A 26,263-nucleotide genomic window follows, 5' to 3' on the forward strand; every position below is an offset into this window, starting at 1 on the left:
GCTATGTAGTTGTGAGTTAAAGCGTTTGGCATGCAAAATGCCTTTCCCAGACTTGAAATTTTAACAGCAGTACATAGCCTGAGAGAGTATACAGAAGTCTCATGTGGACATACAACAGAGAAGTTGCCTGCTTTCACTCTGAGTTTATGGTGTGTCCATTTGCTTTTGAATTCCCCTCTGAGCTCATCTGATATGCTTTGGGCAGCTCTCAGACCACACATCAGCATTCTGTGCAGCTGTCAGGAAGTTAATCTAGCTAGCCTGATACCACTCTTCCTAATAAGTTTAGTTTCATGTCGTGTGGTTTCTAGCAGCATTAATCTAATCTGCTGCTCTGTGCTTATTGCAGTAACTCTGTAATGGACTCCGGCAAGCCTTGGCAGTAAATGTGCATGGTGTGGATCTGCAAAGACACATACAGAGCCCAGGAGCTACCTTCCTGACATGAGTGCTCCAGCCTGGGTAAGTCTCTATCCCAACTCTTGGATGACTGCCAGGAAGAAAATAATGTAGCAGGGATCTTATAGAATCTGAAGTATGCAATACATATTTTGTGCCTGATGAAATGACTTGTTTGGCTGGGAAAGAAATGGAATTAAATTCATGAAGACCCCTAATATAATTTGGGAAAGCAACTTTTTGCACGTATATTCAGATACATGTGTATACATGTTAAGGAATGGGGTTCATTTTTTTATTTATTTTTTTCTATATTTATGCATATTTATTACATACTAGGTAGCATACATCTCAACTTCTTACCACAAGAATTCTGGACAAAGCCAAAAATAATGGGTGGACAAACGTCCTAAAATAGGGACAATTATTAAATATAACTCTTATATACTTACAAAGTTGCTAAGATAATAGGTTTTGTATTGGTATACATTTTCCAAAAGTCATGACGTCTGAAACTTAAATGCCTGTCATTTTTAGTGAATTAAATTCTCAATGATTTGCCAGAAAACAACAAATTTTATGAGGAATACACCAAAAATGTCGGGCAAAAATATGGACATTCTGTAAAAATCTGGCCAATTCAGAGGTATGCTTGGAAGCAAGGCACAAAAGTATGTCTTTGGACACATTTGTTAAAGAAAATATTCCTTTGCTATTATTTTTAGTTATACCTCATCCAACTTTGCTGCAATATCGTTATGATTAATAAGACCACGATTGTATAACGATAACTGAATTATTTTCCCTCAGCAAAGCTCATTCATAGGTAGGGCCATATATGCGTATATAATCATTTTTCGTGCAGACAGACTATAACACTATTAAGTTACATTTCCTACTCATATCACAAATTGATAAATACACACTGATATTTATTACTCTTGGCTCATAAATTTGGTTCCCAATATATTCAACCTGAAATTTAGTTTGCTCAGTGTGAAAATGTTTTGCAACACATTGCATGTTTTTATAGTTTTCATTAATACAGCAAAACAATATTTTATTAGTAACTCGTTTACTTTTATAACTGCAGTGGTGGTGCTGCAGTAGCGTTGTCGCCTCACAGGTAGATTAACCCCTTCGAGCCTCAGTTAGAGCGTCTTCTGTGTGGCGACATTCGTGAATGGGCGTTCCTTCGTTGAAAGTTGTGCGTTAGGCCCGGCAAGCCAGCACGTAAAACTCTACTGCCAATCATTAGCGGACCAGAGTTCCGCTGTGGCGTCCCCTAACCGGGAAAAGCCGAAAGACACAAACACGTTTACTTTTATGGGACTGCTGTGTTTGGTAAAAATGGTAATTGTAAATTATTAGTCATGGTACCTGATATTATTTTAACATGTTTTAAGATCTTTTTTTCATTTTTTGATGTTAAATAAGTGATAAACATTATAATGTAGGAGACGGGTACAAAACTTATTTATATTTGGTTTAAGGGCAAAATAATATCACAAAATCCCTTATTGCATACTAAAACAATTTTACAATTGTGTACTTCCTTTAAAAGTCTCCCTTTAAAAAGCCATTTGCAAAGCTTAATTTTTAGCAGCCCACCCAGACCTTCAAGCATGGTGTATCATTCTAACATCTGTATGCTTTGACATCTTTAGGAAAGTGATCCAGCAATCCTATTAAAAATACATTTTATTGTATATTCCATCATTTGAAAGCAGCTTTATTAGGAGTATGCAACACTAGGCAGAAAGAAGTTTCATCCTTATTTCTGTTGTTATGTGCTCAGTTAATATGTCTGTACAATAAACCCTGTAGATTTTACTATTTTATATGATTTTCCTCATTAAGGTTAAAAACCTCTGGGTGCTTATATAAACATGGACCATCATCACAGATCTGTTGCTGGAGAAATGTAATTTAACACACATAGCATTGCCTGAGTTCTTAAAAAGAGCCATTTAATACGTATTCCTTTTTTATCAGTAAATGACAGCTGGATCAATAATATATCACTGTATAAATGGTCCTTGCAGCACTCTGGAAACAATACCTCACTCTGTGTTCTGGCTGTACAATATAATACCATTTGCATAAAGATGACAGTTTACTTCTTTCAGCATGTCAGCCATGTTATTTATATTCAGACAGAATTACATGGAGTCCAAATAAGCTCCTTGAAAACTCCAGCAAGACATTTTGTATCATCTAAAACATTCTCAGACTCATAAGCTTTTCTCAGATAACCTATAAGCCATCCTATTACAGCTCTGTTCAAATGGTTTTCAACTAATTTTATATTTTCTTGGTAGCTTCTCAAAAGATCTTAACAAATCACAAAAAATACCCCCATTTCACATCTACTCCTTCAGTCTTCTATTGAGTGTATACAATAGCCTATATTTGTGCAGAGAGGGTTCCATAATTTGTTCTGGCCTCAGACTGAAATGTATTTGGCCTTTCTGTTTTTCTATAAGTCCAATGAGCTGTCCTGCAGACTTTCAGTAATTTTATGGTAACTATATAACAGTTAGAGGGAGATCCTTTGAGCTCCCTATAATTGTATAATATGACTTAATGACAATATGCCCCTTTTACCTTATTGCATTATTTTTACCTATATCAAATCATTCCCCCGATCATGTCATTGCCATCTAGCAGTAAGACTGTGTTTCATTTCTTAGCATTCCTTAACTTGAATGTTCATTTGTTCTTTCTAATAATGGTATACATATCATGTCCTTTTTATTCTAATTTTGTTGTAATGTTGTACCTTCAATGATCTTTCCTAAATATTTTTGCTTCACATTATACTTAGTCATGACTGAAAAGAAATATCACATGTATCTTCATAGACAACAAGAAAAAAAATGCATGCAAATATAAACATTTCCCATCATTTTCCAAGGTAAGTCTTTACAGGGTGTTAGAATATACCACATTAAAAATAGTCCCTGTGAGATACATCTGATATTAAAAGTCTTGTCTAATCAATACTGATATACAATTATTGTAATGTCTTCATCCCTAAACTGAGACTTTGTTGCTGTTAATGGATATTCATATTATGGTGTATTACACATATAGAAAAACATGAATGGATAGACATACAGAGCAAACCTGCACCTCACATAAAGCACTGACTGCCATAGTTAAGATTCCCTTGTCTCACCTAGAATTTTGACACCATATTCTGATATTGATAAAGTCTCAAAGTGTGGGCAAATTCAAAAATAATGGCGTGCAGTTTAGCAATAGCTTTCATTAAACTCTTATGCAAATGCCAAATCTCAAAGGTTAGTTCATAAAAAGTGCACGGTAGGAAAATGTAATTAGGAAACTTGACAAGACATGTTAAATTGCCTGGTGACTTAGCCCGACACTTCCTTGGTGAGCTTTTTTTTCCGTGTTGTGTCATGAAGTTGTGATGATGTCAGATAAGGACCATGCTGGAGCATTAGAGTTGATACACGGTGAAAGACGTCATCCTAGGAAATAAATATAAAGATGTTAAATGGCAGGCGGTAAGTAGCACTGTTACAAATGATATATTATATGCAACGTTACAAATTATATCTTATATGCACTGTTGCAAATGATATTTTATATGCACCGCTACAAATTATTTATTATATGCATTGTTACAAATTATATCTTATATGCACCATTGCAAATATCTTATATACACAGTTACAAATATCTTATATGCACCGTTACAAATTATATATTATATGCACTGTTACAAATTACATATTATATGTACCATTACAAATTATATATTATATTCACGATTACAAATTATATATTATATGTACTGTCACAAATTATATCTTATATGCACCATTACAAATGATATATTATATGCACCATTACAAATTATATATTATATACACCATTACAAATTATATATTATATGCACCGCTACAAATGATATATTATATGCACTGTTACAAATGATATATTATATGCACCATTACAAATTATATATTACATGCACCGTTACAAATGATATATTATATGTACCATTACAAATTATAAATTATATACACCATTACAAATTATAAATTATATGCACTGTTACAAATGATATATTATATGCACCATTACAAATGATATATTATATGCACTGTTACAAATGATATATTATATGCACCATTACAAATGATAAATTATATGCACCGTTACAAATGATATATTATATGCACCATTACAAATGATATATTATATGCACCATTACAAATGATACATTATATGCACCGATACAAATGATATATTATATGCACCATTACAAATTATAAATTATATGCACCGTTACAAATGATATATTATATGCACCGTTACAAATGATGTATTATATGCACCATTACAAATGATATATTATATGTACCATTACAAATGATATATTATATGCACCATTACAAATTATAAATTATATGCACCATTACAAATTATATATTATATGCACCATTACAAATGATATATTATATGCACCATTACAAATTATATATTATATACACCATTACAAATGATATATTATATGCACCGTTACAAATGATATATTATATGCACCATTACAAATGATATATTAGATGCACCATTACAAATTATAAATTATATGCACCATTACAAATGATATATTATATGCACCATTACAAATGATATATTATATGCACCGATACAAATGATATATTATATGCACCGTTACAAATGATATATTATATGCACCATTACAAATTATATATTTTATGCACCATTACAAATTATAAACTATATGTACCGTTACAAATGATATATTATATGCACCATTACAAATTATATATTATATACACCATTACAAATGATATATTATATGCACCGTTACAAATGATATATTATATGCACCGTTACAAATGATATATTATATGTACCATTACAAATTATAAATTATATGCACCGTTACAAATGATATATTATATGCACCATTACAAATGATATATTATATGCACCGATACAAATGATATATTATATGCACCGTTACAAATGATATATTATATGCACCATTACAAATTATATATTTTATGCACCATTACAAATTATAAACTATATGTACCATTACAAATGATATATTATATGCACCGATATAAATGATATATTATATGTACCATTACAAATGATATATTATATGCACCATTACAAATTATAAATTATATGCACCGTTACAAATTATATATTGTATGCACCATTACAAATGATATATTATATGCACCATTACAAATTATATATTATATACACCATTACAAATTATATATTATATGCACCGTTACAAATGATATATTATATGCACCATTACAAATTATAAATTATATACACCATTACAAATTATAAATTATATGCACCATTACAAATGATATATTATATGCACCATTACAAATTATATATTATATGCACCGTTACAAATGATATATTATATGCACCATTACAAATTATAAATTATATGCACCATTACAAATGATATAGGGCAGGATTCACGAAGCCTCTGTGTAAGAGATACAAGGCTTACACGGAGGCTGCAGTTAAACGGTGTGACATCAGCATGTCATGCATATGCATGAGGGCATGCTGAATCACACCTAAGGCTAACACAGTCCGTGGAAGACAGTAGGGGGCGTGTCCGTAGGCCGATCCCTGCAAACGGACACACCCCCAGAAGAGTAAAAGTCCCGAAAGTAAACCCTCATGACAGAGCTCGTGTAAATGTGAATAAACACAACACAGCACATGCCCCCACAGACTACGAACATTAAATGTACAAATGAACATCTTATAATTTTTTTTTAAATTGTAAAGATGTTTGCCCGTGAGTGCGCTCGTTTGCGCGGGCGTGCCTGTAGCTTAGCCACAGTTAGCAGTCAGTGGAAAAGCATATAAGAACTAAATATGCAAAGCAAGCCAAGAAGCAATAGTGTAGCAGTAGAGACGTCGGCTGAAGAGCAGGCAGTCATGGTTCGAGCCCCCACAACATCAATTTTTATTTTCAGTGAAATAAGCACGAAACAAGTCTCTGACTTATCTGTACACATATACAATTATATTTTATGTAAAATGTAATGAAATGGGCCATATATTTTGAAGAAATGTGAGATAATAAAATAAAAAAAAATGTCAGATGTGCCTATAGCTGAGCTACAGTCTAACAAGTTGAGTGCATCTGCCCGTAGGTGAGCAGTGGTTTAACAGGTATAAAATGAGTGCCCATAGGTGAGTAATGGTTTAACACACTGAAACTGTGTGCCCATAGCTAAGCTGAGCGCAATATGCATGCTGACAGCCAAATGAAGCGTAAACAAGCGTAACCCATTTGCGCAGAGCTGCGCGCCGCGCCAACAAGCTAACCGATGGGCAACGTTGAGCAAGCTGTAACAAAACTGCCTTTACACAGACATGCCTCCTAGCCTGTCTAGACAGTCATAAAATAAGCAGTGGTCAGGTTCGAACCCAGGATACCATGCACCATAGTCAAGGTACTGAACCACTAAGCCATGACAGTTGCACTTAGAAATGCAGTAATAGCATATATATAGGAATGAATAGAAAGAGGAGCATGACAAAGCAGGTTTTGTGAAGCTGATACAATTCCAAAATGGCCAATCACAGATAAGTGCAGGAAAAACAGCATATATAAGCCCCATAGGTGGGAATACACAGCATAACCAATTGTAGAACCGACTTGCAGCCAGAATGTCAGGTGTAGGTGAGGGTAGTTGCTTTCGAGCACAGAGGTGGGGCATTGAGGAGTCCAAATATATGGTTTGGCTCCTTGTCCACAATCATGAGGCCCAACTCATGCAGGACCAGGTCCTGTGGGGAGCATATAGGGCTGAGGCATGGGACCAGTTGGCTCATGATCTCACCAGTGCCACAGGGATACCAAGGACTGGTGAGCAGATCCGTCACCACCATGTGGACCTGAAGAGATGGAAGCAGGACCAACTGAACCATTGGATCCAGGAGGCCCGGCAAATGCCCAACGCCCCACTACTGAGTAAGTTACATGTAATTATTTATGTAAGAAATTAACCTAGCTGATATTATGGAGATGTGTATTCCAATATTACTTTATTTATATTACAGCTGCAGGTGTCCGTTCTGCGGACCGTAGAGCCTATGGTGATAGGCTGTCACAGTTGCGCCACCAGGCAGGTCAGTAATCCTCTCCCTGTAACTGTAAATAAATATATAAGTATGACAGTTAGCAAAAGAGTGCAGTGTAGTCACTAATTAATAAAATGTGCAAGTAACAGTGGAAGAGGGTTTGCAAGTATTGCTTGATTACAAAAATGTGATGCAGTCTGTAATCCAAACATAAAAATGAAACAAGTCTGAAATAAAGATGTCCCACCTGTAATATAATAGTACATAACCTGCAGCAGGCTGAAAAGTACAGCTGCAGAAGCTGAGTAAAACACATGTGTGAAATATATCCCTGTTGAAATACAGAAACATGACAGAAGTGAGACTGTTGGAAAGGATTGTTATAACTACAGGTAAAACATGTCAATAAAGCCTAGAATTAAGTACCATCCTGAATTGTAAAAGTAAAACAAGTGAGAGAGTGTGAGAAAGAGTTATGAATCCACCAATAAAGTAGTAATAACTCCTGAATAAAGTATACTGCAGTCAGTACAGAATGAAATGAATGTGACAGGCAGAACCAAACAGTAACATGTGTTGAAAATGTTACCGCAGCTGGAATGTGTATCCCAAAATCTGGATATGTTGCTCTCAGTCTGCAATATGCAGATAGTATGGTTGTCTGAAATACCAAACATCCACAGTTGTCTATAGCTATATAAAGCAAATGTAGCAGGATGATGTAGCTGAACAGAGCCAGATATGAATGTGTATGAATAAAAATGAAAATGTATATTGATGTAGCATAACATTCCTATCACCAACTTGAAGTAGTTATCACATAGGAAACTGTAGGCAGAACTGTAGTGTGTATATATCTGCAGCTATTAGAAATGTACAGCATATGTATTGGTATTTGAAGTTGTTAATTAAATTTTCTTCACCCTACCCTATAACCACATATAATCCATTCCCCGTGAAATTGGTATGTGCAATCACAATTAACACCCCTGGACATTTGTCCTGTTGGTTCATACATATTTGCATGTACGTTGATGCATCTGCCCTGTTCATACATCCAAACCTGATGGCCTGTTGCCATCAATCAACCCTGCATGTTGTTGGACTGTGTATTGCTGTTCAAAATATGCATGTGTTATGCTTGCTGTTCAATGGTTTGAATATCTGGGTGTTTGGTTAATGGGAATACTAATGCATGCTGTTACAACTAATTGTGAATGGTATTATATGTTACTAACCCAAACTGTCATGACATAATGCAAAACATGGGACGACAGGGAAGGCGGGTTCCAGCGGACCCACCTCTCCCTCCTCAGCTGGCGAGTGCACCCGGTAGTAGTGCCCAGGCCGGACCCTCCTCCGGTGGCCCTGTGCCACCTGTGGGTGGAAGTGCTGCAGGGGATGGGGCTCATCCCTCCCCTCTGCAAGTGTGGCCGGAGGAGAACATCCACTCACCCTCCGTAATGTCCAGACTGTGGTGAGTAGGGAGATCCGGGAAGCTGTTCTTGGGCTCCTACGCCAGCTTGAGGCACAGGTGGCACAACTAACAGGCATGCCTGCTGCCCGGCCTACACAGCCCCCAGCACATCCCCGTCCTGGGCAGTGAAGGCACAGTGGCAACTGCCCATGGGTGGGGATATCAGTTCCACTGTTGCCATCTGTGGGCTCATGGGCTCTAGATATCCAAACATCCGTCCCCGTCAATTGTGTAACCCCCCCACATGTGTCATACACCGCCCCTGTATGCGTCTTGTTTGTCTTGTGTTAACCTACCCAACCTACCTCCCCAGCTATACCGACTTCCCGTACCCGACATACCACTCTCACCTGAAAAAAAAAAAAAAAAAAAAGGGCACTCTGTACCCACAAAAAAATTACATCCCATACATAGCTGCCCATTTCGCACACATGTCTGCTGGACATGGAAACTGTCAATTACAATTGGCTGTACAACAAGTATTATTGTTGTCCTTACACCTCTCTCAGGGGTGGAAGGTTTCAAATGTCACACCAAATTACAAACATATGCACAGCTGTTGCTGATGAAGAAATGGGCAGCTATGGGCCTTACCTACATCCCTCCTGCAAAACCCAAGCTTGTTTCCCTACTGTCTTACCCTCTTTGTGACCCCTTTTTCACCACTTTCCTGTCTCCCCATTTTCATTTCTTTCAAAGAAAATAGCATGGGTGTGTGCAAGAGTAAGCACTTTTAAGCAGTTGTAAGCGGGTGTGCGCGGAGCTGAACACCAGTGCGCATGCGTGAGCTCCGCGCAAACCAGCGCTAACCCGGTTATAACTGCTTAAAAGTGCCTTAGTCACTCTGAATGACAAGGCCTGTAGCCTGCTCAAAAGCAAAATAAAATCCCACTGTCAGTCCCGAACCCAGGACCTTGGAAACAGTAGTCTGCATGACTTACCACTAAGCCATGACTGTTATATAATAACATTGTGCTACAATAAATATATCATGTAATAGTAGGAATGAATGTAAAGGGAATATAGGATGTGTAGTACACAAAGCATGTCATGTATATTTACTGTCAAATGTAGTGGATTTTTATAAAAGTAGTGTGTGAACAGAAACAGCCATGCTAGTTGGTAGCTAGTAGGTAATAATGTCACTGTAGCACCTTGCAAGCCACACACATACTCACAGCAGGATAATCACTGCCCATACCCCACAACCTCTTACAGGAACACATCCGGACTAAGTAATAAAAAATGTGGAGCAAAGGCCCAAAAACAGGGACACATTCTAAATAATGCTCCAACAAACTTAGACAGTTGAGAAAGTAACAGGTTTTGCATTTTGTTGGATGTTTGGAAGGGTATGAAGTCTGAAACTGAAATGTTTGTCACTATAGTCTGACTTGAGCCCAGAGTGATTTTCCAGAAAAAGCTGTTTATGAGATATGGACCAAAATATGAGGCAAAAATGTGGACAACCTGCAAATATCTGTACACTTGAGAGGTCTGACACTGCCATATTTGAATAGTTAAGAGCCTAGACATAGCAACAGTGACTGAGTTACAGGGATGGCCCACAGACTCCCTGTGAAATGTACAAACAGTAGGCATAAAGGTGTTACAACACATGCAATGGTAACTATGAGTACTAAAAGTATGCACCACTTGCATGTCGGAAATAGTGTAGTAATACATAAACTCATGCTAACCCACAGTCACAACTGCAGAATACCAGGCAATTTAATTGGTGTACCCCACTGATATGTACCATTCCATGAGGCAGATAAATGATGCACGTGAGAGTCTCTGGGGCCTGCTTAGCAGCATACTCAAATACCCTAATAGATGTCAAGGCCCACACCATGGCCAGACCACACTGCATGCAGTAACACCCTAGCAGATATAGCAAGCATTCCAAGGTGTGAATGTACGTGGAAAATAGGAAAGCCACAGCAACACACTACAGTAAAGACACCTAGCAGGCATACAAGTAGTGAATGTAAAGGGCAAATATTGAAGCCATAGCAACAAAGTGCAAGAGCCACTGCTATATACCAGTTACACCACATGTCCCACAGGAAAGCACACACACCCACATTAACAGTAGTAGTAGTCTTAGGTGTCAGTGTACATACACACTTAATACAGGAAACTGGATAAATGAATGGAGAAATGTTAATCTACAACACAGCCAGAAATATGAGAGAGATACCAACCTTTACACTCACAGAACAGTCTCCACAGCATACCAGCATGGTCCCTGCCCTTAAACTCTGAAAGGGCTACACCTATCTCACATACCTTTTTATAGCACTGTCCTGGAATCACAGTGAGAACTGCAATCAGTACACAACTGGCTGCATGCAATTAGCAAATGCTGGCTAACAATTGGTGCAGAGGCCATCACATGGACATATGCAGATACCTACAAAAGCATGCTGTACTCCCAGTCCACACATGCAATAATTTCATTGCACCCTGTGGAGGTAGGGAGAGACAGAGAGAGAGCGAGAGAGAAAAAAAAAACATACACAAACAAAAACAGTCATCAAAACCCACTCGAAAGCTGACAACTGCCAACTGGAGCAGCAGGACACCAAACCAAACGGCAAAGCAAGCAGCTGTGACAAACACAGGTAATGTAAAGTAATACTTTAAAAGTCTACATACTGTGAACCCTCCATATGTGCCATTGGTCTGTATCCATATGTATATGAAGATGTGCATAGGGCAGGGGACATACAGCAACTATCAGTGAAGGCTGTACATACATCTGTATGTGAGGGCATCTATGTGCACATATCAATGTAGGTTGAATGTAGGTTGTAGTGCAATGTACAAAGTAGGTTTCACAGTTATGTATGTTTAGCAGTATGTTAGTGTGTGTATACAGTTTTGTAAACAAACATGCTGATATACCTATCTATCATATGGATACGTATGTATGTCAATATATGTATGTATGTATATATATATATATATATATATATATATATATATATATATATATATGCATATATGTATACATACATAGAGAGGGATGTAGGAATACATAGACAGATGTATATATATATATATATATATATATATATATATATATATATATATATATGTAATACACACATACAGATATAGATATATGTAGATACATATACATAGACAGACAGATCTGACTATCTACAGATATGACTGTATATGACGATCTCACACTCCCTGTCCACCCCTCTGTCACTCTCACCCCTCTGTCACACCCCCTCTCTCCATATCTATAGCAATATATGTACATCGATATATATATATATATATATATATATATGTGTACATGTATATATATATATATATATATATATATATATATACATATATATATATATATATATATATATATATATATATATACATATATATATATATATATATATATATATATATATATACACACATATATATATATATATATATATATAGAGAGAGAGAGAGAGAGAGATGTATATATATTCTGAGTGAGGCACATGTGTACAGATGTATTGCAACAGGTGCCTGGTGACAAAGGCATGGAGTGAACACCAGTGTCGAAACTGGAGTACCATACCCCATTTCAAATCACCTACACCAGTAACCACCATATATGTGATTGGCTGCCCACCACTGCATGTGTCAGGGGTGAACAGGGTCATAAATGTGTACAATAGCCCCCCCAATGAAAGTCACAGTGGCACACTATTCCTGGAATACCTGCATATGGTATGTGTCAGCAGACATGGTGTGTCAGCTATGGACATGTAGGTCAGTGTACCCCTCCACACCACACAATGGCTGCCACGGTATGTACCTCACATGACAGCTACAGATATGGAGATGGTCACAGTGACATGTACAACACTGTGACAATGCACTCAAACACATTACCAATGCACAGTGACTGACAACACCACAGAGTACACACATACTACCCACATAGAGGTTACCACTCCTGGATTTACATACTTAAGTCACACCCATGACAGATGTCCAACAACCATAGTAACACCTCACACCATCCACAACCTAAATGACTGCTGTGTGTCGTCCGTGACACCGCAGTAGAGAGCACATGGCAGAGGTACAGGTTCCTACCCACAGATAAGACATACCCTGCAATAAACCACACAGCATTCAGAAACAAGACTCCCAGTGAGTACATGTCACACATACCCCTGCTGAATGTTAGTCAGATAGGTAATATGCCATATGAGTCACCCTGTGTAACTGTTTGACAGGCGCAGGTACCATCACATCACATGTGTCACAATGGTCAGGGTAGCAGAACAGTATGCTGCTGTAGTCCCAGGGGCAATAGCATATTGTATTGTATTGTATTGTATTGTAATGTATTGTATTGTGTTGTATTGTATTGGTATGTAGAGGTGCCTCCTTCGTGGAGTGGAACCACTGCTGCTGTATGCCAGTGTACAGGTACATATCCTGTAGTCAGGCTAGTGTTACATAGCACTTCTATATGTGTGTTTAGCTCCTCTTGGAATTCATGTAGCATGCAACTGGGGATACCATCAGGTCCCATTGATGCTGTGTTTTCTGCTTTTCTGAGGGCGGCTCTCACCTGGACATCTGTGATGACAGGGAGGTTACAGTCAGCTGGGATAAGTATGTCTTAGTTTGGGGAGAGGGAGGGGGGAAACTTGCACTGAACCTGTCTGCCACAATGTTGCCAATATCTGTGGGTTCAGTGAATTATTTGTTGTTGTGTACTAACTATGAGCATATTGGAGGGTTTCTGACCAGGTTTCTAACATAACTGAAGAAGGCCTTGTGGTTATCTGTAGTGTCCCCATTGATTTCCCTCTCAAAGTTGCCCATGGATGTTTGTATGAGAGAAAATAGCTCTTTACTAGTGCTGATCAGACATGCCTTCCCTTTATGGAATTATGCTCTGTCTTGCAGTAGCTTCCATCATTTGTTATACAATCTGTCTATGGCTGGGGTCCACCAGACAGGATGCTTACCCTTTGTGGAGAGTGTCTTGGTCTTATATGGGATTGCATGATCCATGCATTCTTGGAGATGTCCGTAGAAATCATTTGTGAAGGAGTCAGCATTGTGGGTTGTGTCTTCCACTGGCCCAGTGGGCTTAAAGGATACCATGTCAGTGTTACGAAGTGTAAAGTTTGCATTTGAAATGTTATTCACTGTAGTCGTTTGTGCTGGTGGTGGAGGTGGGATATGTATATCCAGGGCAATTAGTTTGTGGTCAGCTCACAGTAGTTGATGATGTACCCCATACAGTACCTCGATATAAACCCCCAGAGTGAGGAGGTGCTTTGGACCTGAATTAGTGTTCTGACTGCTGGGGTTTGGTAGTATGTCATATGGAGTGTGCCAGGTACTGTTGCACAGTTGTTGGCTGAGCACTGATACCTGGCCATTTACATGTGTATCCACCAATAGACAGACAGATGCTATATATGTGAGATATGTGGTATCACAACAGTCGAGTAGCATATGTAGTATGTGTGCCAAATTCTGCTGACATATTTTGCTGATATCATGTTATTTCCTTTTTCAGGACCATGGCTCACCAGCGCAATCCAGCGTACTCTGCAGCTGAGGATGAGGAAATACACCAGAGCCTGGTGCGGGATTATGCAATACTCTTTTCCCGCACCAGCCAGAATCAGCAGGAGAGGGCTGCACTGTGGCAAGACCTGGTCCGTCGGTAAATAACATAGGCACGCATAATAGGACATATGAGCAGGTACGACATCACTGCAGTGATTTAATCAGAAATGTCTGTCAGCGTGCGTCATGATATCCACAGGCCACAGATTGCCACAGGTGGTGGGGTGGCTACACATCCCCCACTCACCAGACTGGAGGGACTACTCATAACTGTTGTGGCTACAGCCCACCAACAACAACAACAGCAGCAGACCTGCATTATGATGGAGGCTGGAGCCACACAGCACCAAGACTACGAGCGTGCAGGTAATATGCCATATGTATAGTTGACTGTTGTGTACACTGGTAGTAAATGCATGTGTGAGGTGTGTCCTTGGTTTGTAGTTGTCATCATAGTATTTAATGTGCAAGTGTGATATTCTCAATATCAGCAGCTGACCTGTGAAAGGCAACTGCTGTACTACTGACCTGTATCATACTCAGTAACAATGGCACAGTTGTGCCCACTGACATTAATTTCCTCACTTCTGCAGGTCCCTCCGGTGTAACAGCAATGCAGCCTATCCATGCTTTTGAGTGTGTATTAACAATACCTTTAATAGTCTTGATAGTAATAGTAATATTAGGCTCACTTAGTAGTGCTCTGTGTATGCATGCAGGTGTGTCTGTGTCTGTGTGTTGATATCTCGCATACTGAGTAGTGTGCAAGTGTGAAAATGTGTGCAAGTGTGCAACTGTGTGCAAGTGTGCATGTGTGCATGTGTGCATGTGTGCATGTGTGCACCTCTGCATGTGTGCATGTGTGCATGTGTGCACCTGTGCATGTGTGCATGTGTGCACCTGTGCATGTGTGCACCTGTGCATGTGTGCATGTGTGCACGTGTGCATGTGTGCATCACTGGTAACATTGTGTAGACATTGTAAACTGTGTTTCCTGTTTCCCTCCCACAGGTTCTGGTGCTGCTCTGGTGTCATGCAGCAGGGAACCTGAATCAGGTGCCACGGGTACTGATAATGATGACATCTGTGTAATGGCACAGGAAGGTATGCCAGGGTCCATCATTGGTCAGCCAATTGACAGTACACAGCTGTCAACCCCATCAATGTGCACAGTCATCCTGCCAATACACCCTTTGTCACCAATGTCCCTAGGTGATGGACAGGATACAGTGGGCATTGACCAGGGTAATGTGGTATCTGTGGCACATGCTTCCCCACACAGTAGCCATGGGCATGGCCATGAGATGGTACCACACAGACAGATGTCCAGGGGTTCTCGTGGGAGCATTCGTGGGCGTACTGTCCCTGTCAGACGTGCCCACAGAGGTCTTACAACCTCAGCTATGTTTCAGGCTGTCATGCAGGCACAGTCACGTATGGAACGGTACACCAGACAGGGTCTGAGGGAGCTGACAGCATGTCACACAGCCATGACTGACAGTATGCGTGACATTGCGGCTGTCATCCGTAATTTCACCGATGTCATAGACAGACGTTGTGGGGACATATTAGATCAGTTCCACAACTACATGTCCATGAGCCAGGGCAATGGTGGACAGTTGAGGCGTTGACGTGGGCGGATGCCAGCAACAGCAGCAGCTGGCAGTTGTCACAGATGACAACAGGGCCGCGGCTGCCCCCATAGTGCCAGCAGCAGCCCCAGCAATGCTGGGTCTGTGCTGTCATCAGTCCGCCCCAGGAGACCACGTGCACGTGGCTCTGGACAGGCCCGACAGGGATCTGTGTCCAGTCAATGAACACCTGCTTCTGATGACAGTACCCAGTCTGGACTGGTACTGGATACGGTCCGTAGCACCCCTGCAGGGCACAGGTACCGTGTCCGTGGTCAGAGACACTGATCTGTATGACCTGGCAGGTACAGTCGGTGGCTGTCTACAAACACCGGTATATGGCAGCCATGAGGTGGAACTGTGTGCATCCATACACACATGCAAATTGACAACACCTAGGGCTACCGCATACACGCACACACTGCATCAACATTGCCCCACCTTGTACTGCTGTCCCTCACCAACACACATACACATACATGTCAATTGGTGGTATCAGTGGCAGACTCAGGCATACCAAATTCACACCCTGTGCATATGCTGAAACTGTGCCACCTCCTGCAATCTGTAACATCAGTGCAGGTACAGGTTAACATGTTGCTGATGCACAGGGTGACTACATAGACGTGTAGTAATAGTATCATGTTGTTAACAGTACTGTGTGCTGATATAATTGTGGGTATATCCCAGCATGCCTGATGCAGTAAGGGCATGATTGTCTTGTACTGTTGTCTACACCCATGGTAAATACCATAGTGTATCATCTGCACATGTTTGCATACTGGTAGTAAAGATGTCAACAGAAGGCTACATACATAGGTAGCACAGGGGATAAGGTAATGAAAGTATTGATACGCAATGATGGACATGTAAACTGAAAGTGGCATGTTGCCCACACTGGACTCTGCAATGCAGATGTTTGAGGATGTTGATATGTGTGCAGTACTACATGACTGGTACAGGACACACAGGAGCACCCTAGCACTGCAAGCTCACATCTCATACCATGCTAGACAGCCCCAACACACAAAACTAACTTTCATAGGAGGGAGAGTCCCCATAAATGTCAGGGATACTGTGGTGGCAGGACAGGTAGCATACATCCTACTAAGTATGGAACCACTGAGTGAACTCAGTGTCTGTTATTTGACATGTGTATTACTGCAGGTATGAGCACCTGGGTTTCCATCCGGTTATTGTACATCCTGACGGTACATGGTCTGTACACTTGTGTGCGCTGAGACTGGACCCTAGCCATCTGACCTGTGTATTTCCATGTACATGTGTATAGTGTCTGCATATTTGCACTGTTACCTACTGGAAGTGGTACAGCTTGTTTGTTGTACAATGGACTACATGCAGCCCTGCTTACTGTAGCTTTGTTTGCATGCATGTTTGCTTGCAGTTACCCTGGAACACTGATCCCACCTGCAATGCAGATTTACAGAGCTTCTGTGGACTCCTAGTGACATCTGCATAGCTTACTATATGTATGTCTATGTCTCACCTGACAGAACGTCACTGTTTGTCCTGTTCACATGTACGTTGCCTGTGACACATTGCATATGACTTACCTGGCATTTGACCATGTGAGCAGTCATATATGCCAGTGCTAACTAATCACAGGCACTACACCCTCACATACTCACCTTCTGTACCTTATTCCCCATTGGCCCTATGTGCTGTTAATCACCATGGCAATCACAATACTATGGTAGCATGTGCAAAGGTCACTTGTCAGTCACCTCTATGGTACAGTTGTAGAATATGTGGGTCATGTGGCAATGTCACAGCTGCCACATGTACACAGTCAACTCTCTCCCCTACACATGGACATACAACACATGTATGAGATGCAACCACATAGCCAAACTGGGGACTAAGCACTCTGAACCCAGTACTGGCATAACCTGTCAGGTGGCATGAAATACTACAGTGACTACAATACCAGTCTGATGTAGACCTACACTGACAGCAATCCAAACACATGAACACACTGGGCCATTCATGGAGCCTCAGAATAGCATCCTGCCTGAGAAGCAGACACCTCTGCAGCTGGTACACAGGCATACGTTAAGCCGGAACACAGCACGTGCAACACATAGCACACAAATCCTGTGTGCCAAACAGTCACAGCCTGTACGGCTAGACAACACACCTGCTACAGTTGTGTTAGGTACCTTTATTGTCCGGTACAGTGAGGTCCCGCTCACCAGGCTGGACAAGGTGTAGGTCACAGTGATATGCCCGTGGGGCACTATGGTCCACCACATAACACAAGCATACAGGTCAGTCAGAGGCATGGACACATATGACTCAGTCATTGACCATGCCACTATGGCTGACCTGTGATGTACCTCCCTGGACTACATGATAGGGAATATAGAAGGGCTCTCTGAGCATGTGGCACAGGCTGGTATGACTCTGACCTTGGTTGGCATCATACCCTCACCAAGAATGCTGAAGTATTACTGAATGCTGATGAATTACTGTAGCTACAACACCCTAGCTGAAAGGTTCCTAGCATGTAGTCACTGCATTGCTATGGAACAACTTGTTACCACTCCCACAACAGGTGAAAACATGCAGCACCTGTTCATCAACAGCATGTAGACTATATGCCCCAGACCAGATGTGTATCCCTCGCTGCTGGGATGATACCATATACAACTCACACTGTATATACACATACCACATGCAGCACCTGCACAAAAGACCACAGTCATAATGTTATCCAGTGCAAATACCATGTATTCACATGTGGCAGGCGTCAGACATGGGAACTATTGAAGGTCACAGGTACATATGTGTATTTGGCACACACATACATCATCTGTGTCCATTGCCATTACTGGTTTAATCGATGTCATGCATTATTGTGAACAACAACCCACACACATGGCCATTCCGTGTGACAAAAACACACATGGCATGTGTGGAATTCAAAGCCATAACTAACTGTGCTATGACAGTAGTGAGAGATGCAGTAGCAGAGCGTGCTATTTGCATTACTGGGAGATTTGCCCTCTTCTGCTGTACTTGTAGGGTGCTGACATCATCTCTGTGTAGAGATTGGAATATGCACCAGCTGGTGTGTTGTACTGGTTGCCAAAAGGGTCAGTTGTCTCACACATGTAATTGTACACACCCTACTTCCACCCCCCCACACACACATACACTTGCAGGATTCAAACCCCTACCAAACTATGTTATGACATTCAAGATGGACGCATTAGCAGAGGGCGCTATTCTCATAACTGGGAGGTTTCCCTTCTCCTGCTGTACTTATAGGGTGCTGACATCATCAGTGTTTAGAAAGGGGAATGTGCATCCTGTAGTGTATTTTCCCAGTTGCCAAAAGGGACATTTCCCTCACACAGAATTGCACACACACTAACCCCCCTCACCCAAACACACACGCTTGTCATTTGCAGGATTCAAACCCCTACCTAACTATGTTATGACACTCAAGACGGACGCATTAGCGGAGCGCGCTATTCACATTACTGGGAGGTTTTCCTTCTTCTGCTGTACTTATAGGGTGCTGACATCATCAGTGTTTAGAAAGGGGAATGTGCATCCTGTAGTGTGTTTTCACAGTTGCCAAAAGGGACATTTTCTTCACACAGAATTGCACACACACTAACCCTCCTCACCCAAACACACACACTTGCAGGATTCAAACCCCTACCTAACTATGTTATGACACTCAAGACGGACACATTAGCAGAGCACGCTATTCACATTACTGGGAGGTTTCCCTTCTCCTGCTGTACTTATAGGGTGCTGACATCATCAGTGTTTAGAAAGGGGAATGTGCATCCTGTAATGTGTTTTCCCAGTTGCCAAAAGGGACATTTCCCTTACACAGAATTGCACACACACTAACCCCCCTCTCCCAAACACACACACTTGCCATTTGCAGGATTCAAACCCCTACCTAACTATGTTATGACACACAAGATGCACACATTAGCGGAGCGTGCTATTCGCATTACTGGGAGGTTTCCCTTCTCCTGCTGTACTTATAGGGTGCTGACATCATCAGTGTTTAGAAAGGGGAATGTGCATCCTGTAGTGTGTTCTCCTAGTTGCCAAAAGGGACATTTCTCTCACACAGAATTGCACACACACACACACACACACACACACACACACACACACACACACACACACACACACACACACACACACACACACTTGCCGTTTGCAGGATTCAAATCCCTACCTAACTATATTATGACACTTGTGGGAGACGCATTAGCCGAGCGCACTATCCGAATTACTGGGCATCTGTTCCGCACCTGCAGTATTTATAGGGTGCTGACATCATTATTTCTACAGAGGTATGTACATCTAGTACTACCTGTCAGGTGGGGGATAGCATATATATGCATTTGCAACCACCTACTTCAGGGTCAGATATGCACATCAGCACTGGCAGGTTATGTTCTATACCATGCTTCGTGACCACAGGACCTGTAGCATACAACACAACCAGTTTGGACCACCCCTCCCACATCCAGGACACACACTTTGCTTCCCTGGGAACAGTGCCAAGATATGAAGATGTTCACATACACCATTCCAGTTGTTAATGTCAGGTACAGGTATATTGTGTGTGGGAACTACTCAGGCCTCTACAACATTACCCTACAGCCACTACAATTTGTGAGTCCATGTGCTATGGCAGAACCACTCACCACAGCCACAAGGGGGGATACATATTACACCTGACCATCTGCAACATGGGTACTCACTGTTCCACACCAGAGGTAGACCACCATTGTTGATATCTGACCATACCCACCTTTCCCTTGACATCCATATCCCATCCCCACCGCCAGGCAAGGTTGTCACTGCAAACAAAGTGTATTTATCAAAAGCAGACTTTACACTTGTGAAGACTGGGGTGGAAGACTTCAAAGGACCCATGCTGGGGGAGTATACAGGCCACTCTGCATAATCCTTGACAATTGCATTCTATGAGCATGTGGAAGGTTTGCATTGATCATGCTATCCCAAATATACCCATGACTCCTCCACAACAGGACACCTGTCAGGTGTACACCAGCCATATATGAGCTGTCCAACAGACAGAGTGAGCTAATACATTGCAGAGCAGTAGCCCACAGAGGGAGGACATCTCTGAACAGTACTGGCACGACACTTCAATCCCTCATAAACATCATGACAAACTGTTGACAGTGAAATTGTCCAGACACTGCAGATAAGGCTCCCCTCAGTCTGTTATTGACACCCACTTACTGTTAGAGGTCCTCACCAACCCTCTTCCAGCACACGCCAACAACATGGATGTGGCTTAGCAAATTCAACCCCTGGGATCTCCACTGTGTCCCTGCTTGATGGAGGCACAGCACACTAGCCTCACACAGTGCCTTATGTGACCTACTTTACAGTGGCACAGTAGCCTACTGTACTGGGGAGGCAGACACCAAGCACACTCTGACTAAGCTTTCATTCCCTAGGGCAAACAGCCTAGTGTTGACCTCTACACCCATATGTTTAATTGTCAGGTGCACAATATTTGTTGCTAATAGACTGTTTGCAGGTCTTTATTGCCATAGCATTCCCTGTTTCTATGAACAACTTATGTATCTGTGGAAGATGTTTGAATATGAGAGGGATCCACTATATCACTTACGTCTCTGTAGTCATTTAACTGTGTGCACTGGGCAGATTGCTGTAATGTGGTTGGTTCCTGGAATAACACATACAAATGCCAGATATGTGTGGCCAACTGCTAAACTGAGATTTGGCCTAAGTGTGTGAGCATGCCCAGTTCAGGCTGTCCATGGCATGTTGTCTGGCATATGTCTCATTTATCTAAGTGTGCGAGCATGCCCAGTGTGAGCTTTCCATATGTTGAACTCTGCAGCCCACCACATTTGTGGATGAGTGTGAACTTCAACAATATCTCACATTTATGGTTGTGTGTTGTGTGTCATGTTGTGTACTTACTGTCCAACTGCTTTGTGTCTGAACACAACAGGGATTATACTTTGCCTGCAGGGTTTGCATGGGATACTTTGCATACAGTTGTCAACATCCTTTCATACTGAACTAACACTGTAGTACTGTATAGTGTACTGGTTCAGTACTTTCACTGTGGTGGACAGTATCCTGGGCTTTAGTCCTATCACTGCTTTACATTTTCATACTGAGCACAACAGACTGGTTAGGGGCCAGTTGTACACATCTGACCATGTTGCATTATGTTCAGATATGAACTACGTAAACCAGGCTTGTCCAACATTGGTCGTGTATTCCACAACATAGGTGTACATTGGCAAACACTAGCGATGTGCTCTAGGCCATTTCTAATGCTAGTCAGAGAGTGTGTTTGTCCTTCAACACACATTGTAACTGGAGTTTGCCATGACATATGTCATGGTTAGTATACCGTGCCTCCGTCTACCCGTGACATAACAGTGATACCCAGGGTAAACCTACCATCTCCCATCCACTCATCAAGATTCCTCTTGAGGAGAGTCGATGAGTGACTCTCTGGCTAACCTGTACTGGGAGTTTACTCAAAAGTGGGGGTGGCTTCTGTGTTATGGATCATTCAGTACAGCTTGTCCTATGTATGTCAGTGCTGGGGTTCAGGTCTCTCATGTGCATAGCTCACTGCCATTCAGATTGTACAAGGTGCAGCATGTTCATTGATTCCAGCTTGGACATGGCTTTATACATCAGGCACAGCTTGCCTCTGGGTGGGCAGTATGGCAGTGTGTGGAGCTGCAGTTTGTTTAATCAGGCAACACATGGCATCTGTTCAAGCACTTTGATACACCTGGTGAGGTACTTTTGGGGTCTTTCCAGTTGATGGAGGTGTCTGCTGAGGTACATCCCACAGGAGCTATTGTAGTCAATTGTAACGCTGATGAAGGATGACTGCAGAGCCACAATGACCTCCCCTGATCTAGATCTGACAACCTTCATGATTAGGTGGGTATATGGTATGTTTCTGTAACCACTACAGCCACATGCTTGTCCAATGCAGGATATCTATCAACTTGTGTCCCCAGGTCTCTTATTACATGTTAAGTACTTAATGGGTTAACACCCATGTGGTAATTGGTGGGCACTTACTGTATATCCACAGGGGTTGACTATACACTTTTCTGCAATTAGCTTGCTAACATGGCTATGGCACCAGTTGTGTTTCTATGTGGCCCTTTTGTGGGATGCTTGTGTCAGCTGGAGGGTCAGATATGGTAGCCAGTTTGTAGTCCTCTGCAAGCTTGTTCAGACACAGTCCTTCCATGTTGGCCTGTACATATGGGACATATATACCAAACGAGGGAGGTCCCAGGACCAAGCCTTGTGGGATACCAGTTATATCTGGTTTGTAGTCTGACATGGCTGCAGCATTTCTGACCATATCAGTTCTGTCCTTGGCCTGGTTTGCAACCCCTCTACTGACATAGGGGTTTATATTTAAGCTGGTGAGCTTATCTATAATGAACACGTGGGGTATTGTATGGAAGCCTTTGCAAGGTCCAGCTACACTGTGTGGACCACATTCCCCTCATCAATGACCTTAATGACTGTTTCAAATGAGTCAAATATGTTTAAGGGGCAGGATCTGCACTTAAGAAAGCCACACTGGGTAGGGTCCAGTGTCAGTAGGTCCCCAATATCTTTATGTCTGCGGTACATGCTGATCCTTTCCATAGCTTTGCAGACCAAGCTTGTCAGGATTCTGGGGTGGTAGTTTGCAGTATCCATTCAGGCAACACCTTTGTTGAGAAGGACCACTGTTGTTGTTGTTAAATAAATTCGTTAGAGTCAGACTGTAAAAATCATTGAGTTATTCAAACACAATGTCAATTAATAACAAACAATAATGCAGGAGAGCTTGAGTATCTTAAAGCTCTAATGTACATTAGGAGGCAAAAAACCATACACAAAGTTTGTATAGAATTTTGACTGCTTTATTGACCAAAACACATTGGTTATATACATTTCATTATCAGTTTTGCCCACCTCACTGGTGTGGTCAGTGACAGGGTCTTTACATCATAGTAATTCATAAAAGTGCTGAATTTGTGTTTTCAAAAGTCCTTTTCCCATGAGAATGTTGCAGCCTTGCAAGCAGCTGGTCAGTCACGATGACCTCCTGAGGATGTAGCCAATTCAAGGTTCTCTGATTAGTTCAAATACAATAGATGTATGTCTTCCTTAAAGCCTCCCTTTGTCTTTCTTGTTCCCAGCTGCGCACTATCAGAGATAGTGCGCACAAGGCTACTCTCCTGGTGGAGGCAGGAAAGAGGACACACATGCCAACAGATTTATTATTTTCTAACTTTGCAAAATAATCTTTACTTGAAAGACATGAGCCAGACTGCATCTGCAAGCTGCCAAGGTCAAATTTCTGATTACACTGCAGCTTGTGCTTCAAGCAATAATATGCAGGTTTATTTCTACTATTATTCTAGTAAGACAGAATTAAATGCATTACCTAACCTTTATTCTTTATTTTAAGTACATTTATTCCTAACTAAAGCACACATTTCTATATATTTGATCACACAACTTATATATGTTTGAATGATTAAATACACATCTTCCTAAGCAGCACACATTGTAAATATATTTTTCTAGGCAGCATGTATGTAAATATATTTTCTAAGCAGCACACATTGTAAATATATTTTTCTAGGCAGCATGTAGATTTTTCTAACATTCTCCTCCTTTTAATGCATTTAATACTATGTGAAACATAAACAGTATTAGTTCATTTCTTAGCCTTTCCTTTCAAGGACTTTCAGCAAAGTAACTCATTTGTTTTATATTTCAGATAGACTTTCACTTGGTATCAACAGATTCAATTCTATATCTTGGTACATAGTTTCAGTCACTGATACATCAACTAAGTCTTTAACTAATTTTTTCACACAGGGTATCCCGCAGCAGACACATGCTCCAATTATGAGCAGTACCACACAAATTGCAATCAGAATGTTCATAAGGACCGACCCCACCCCCCAAACAGATTCTGGAAAAAGTTCGCCAGTGGGTTTGGGCCTGGTTCTGCCATTGCTGACACCTGCTGTATTACCTCCAGGTGATCATTAATTTCATGCTGGTTGTCTGGAATGTACGCACAGCATTCTTCTTTGATAAGCGCCACGTACCACCTCTCGCCGCTAGGGTGAAGTCGAGAGCCATTCGGTTCTGTAATACAACTGTTCTCATTGCATTCATCTCATCAGTCACAAGTTCAAGAGCGAAAAAGTCGCATTGCTCATTACTGAGAAGTTTTGACAATTTTCTCAATTCCCAAATCGATTTGACTGCTCCATAGGTTGGGAATATTCCAGCCCAGGATATAACACTGTCACTCAAGTCCATATGGGTCAATTTTTCTTTGTCCTTCACAGACGAATGATCCTTCCAGCTTGCTTCAATCTTACCCACTGGATTAGTAGGTTTTCTGACTGTATTTTCAGCTCGGTGAGCTACATCTCTTACATTACGTATTTTACCCAGGGGCAATTCTGCAGTATGTCTTATGGCTGGAACCAGATAACCCAAAAAACAACTGCCGGACCAATTCTCAGGTAACCATTTATAGGCCTTTTTCCCACAAATAAAATAACAGTTTTCTACTTTTGTACTGATGCGGGTTAACCCTGAATGAAACATTTTCTTATCTATAACAGAGAATTGTCTATATATTTCAGGAGATTTTTGCACATTTCTCAATGTTGTTTTCATCAAGCTTAAATATGAATCATAATTCGTGCTGCAACTAGTACCTTGGTCTATAGGTTTTATATAACATTTGTAAGACACAGTTATGTTACAGTTACTCCAACCAACCTGGAGTGTATCATTTTTAACAAAACAAACAATTCCTTTCTGAGTAACAGGCAAATGTAATGCCACTTTGTCTTGTGATCTCACAGTGCCTGTGTCAAATAACAGGTTTTCCCAAGTTGCATTTATTCCCAAGGGGACAGCAGACATCAAAAGTCCT

General features: G+C 41.1%; 1 protein-coding gene across 1 annotated transcript in view; it reads left to right on the forward strand.

The window, feature by feature from the left end:
* The first annotated feature begins 261 nt into the window (after nt 1–261).
* Nucleotides 262–26,263, forward strand: part of LOC122813990 — a 116,261-nt gene continuing 90,259 nt past the window's right edge. The window contains exon 1 of the mRNA XM_044086564.1: nt 262–462. Coding sequence (XP_043942499.1) covers nt 445–462 — 18 coding nt within the window. The 5' untranslated portion in view covers nt 262–444. The remainder of the gene's footprint in view (nt 463–26,263) is intronic.

This window comes from Protopterus annectens, chromosome 10.part0 (assembly GCF_019279795.1).
Source record: "Protopterus annectens isolate FY-2018-M chromosome 10.part0, PAN1.0, whole genome shotgun sequence".
Lineage (NCBI taxonomy): Eukaryota > Metazoa > Chordata > Ceratodontiformes > Protopteridae > Protopterus > Protopterus annectens.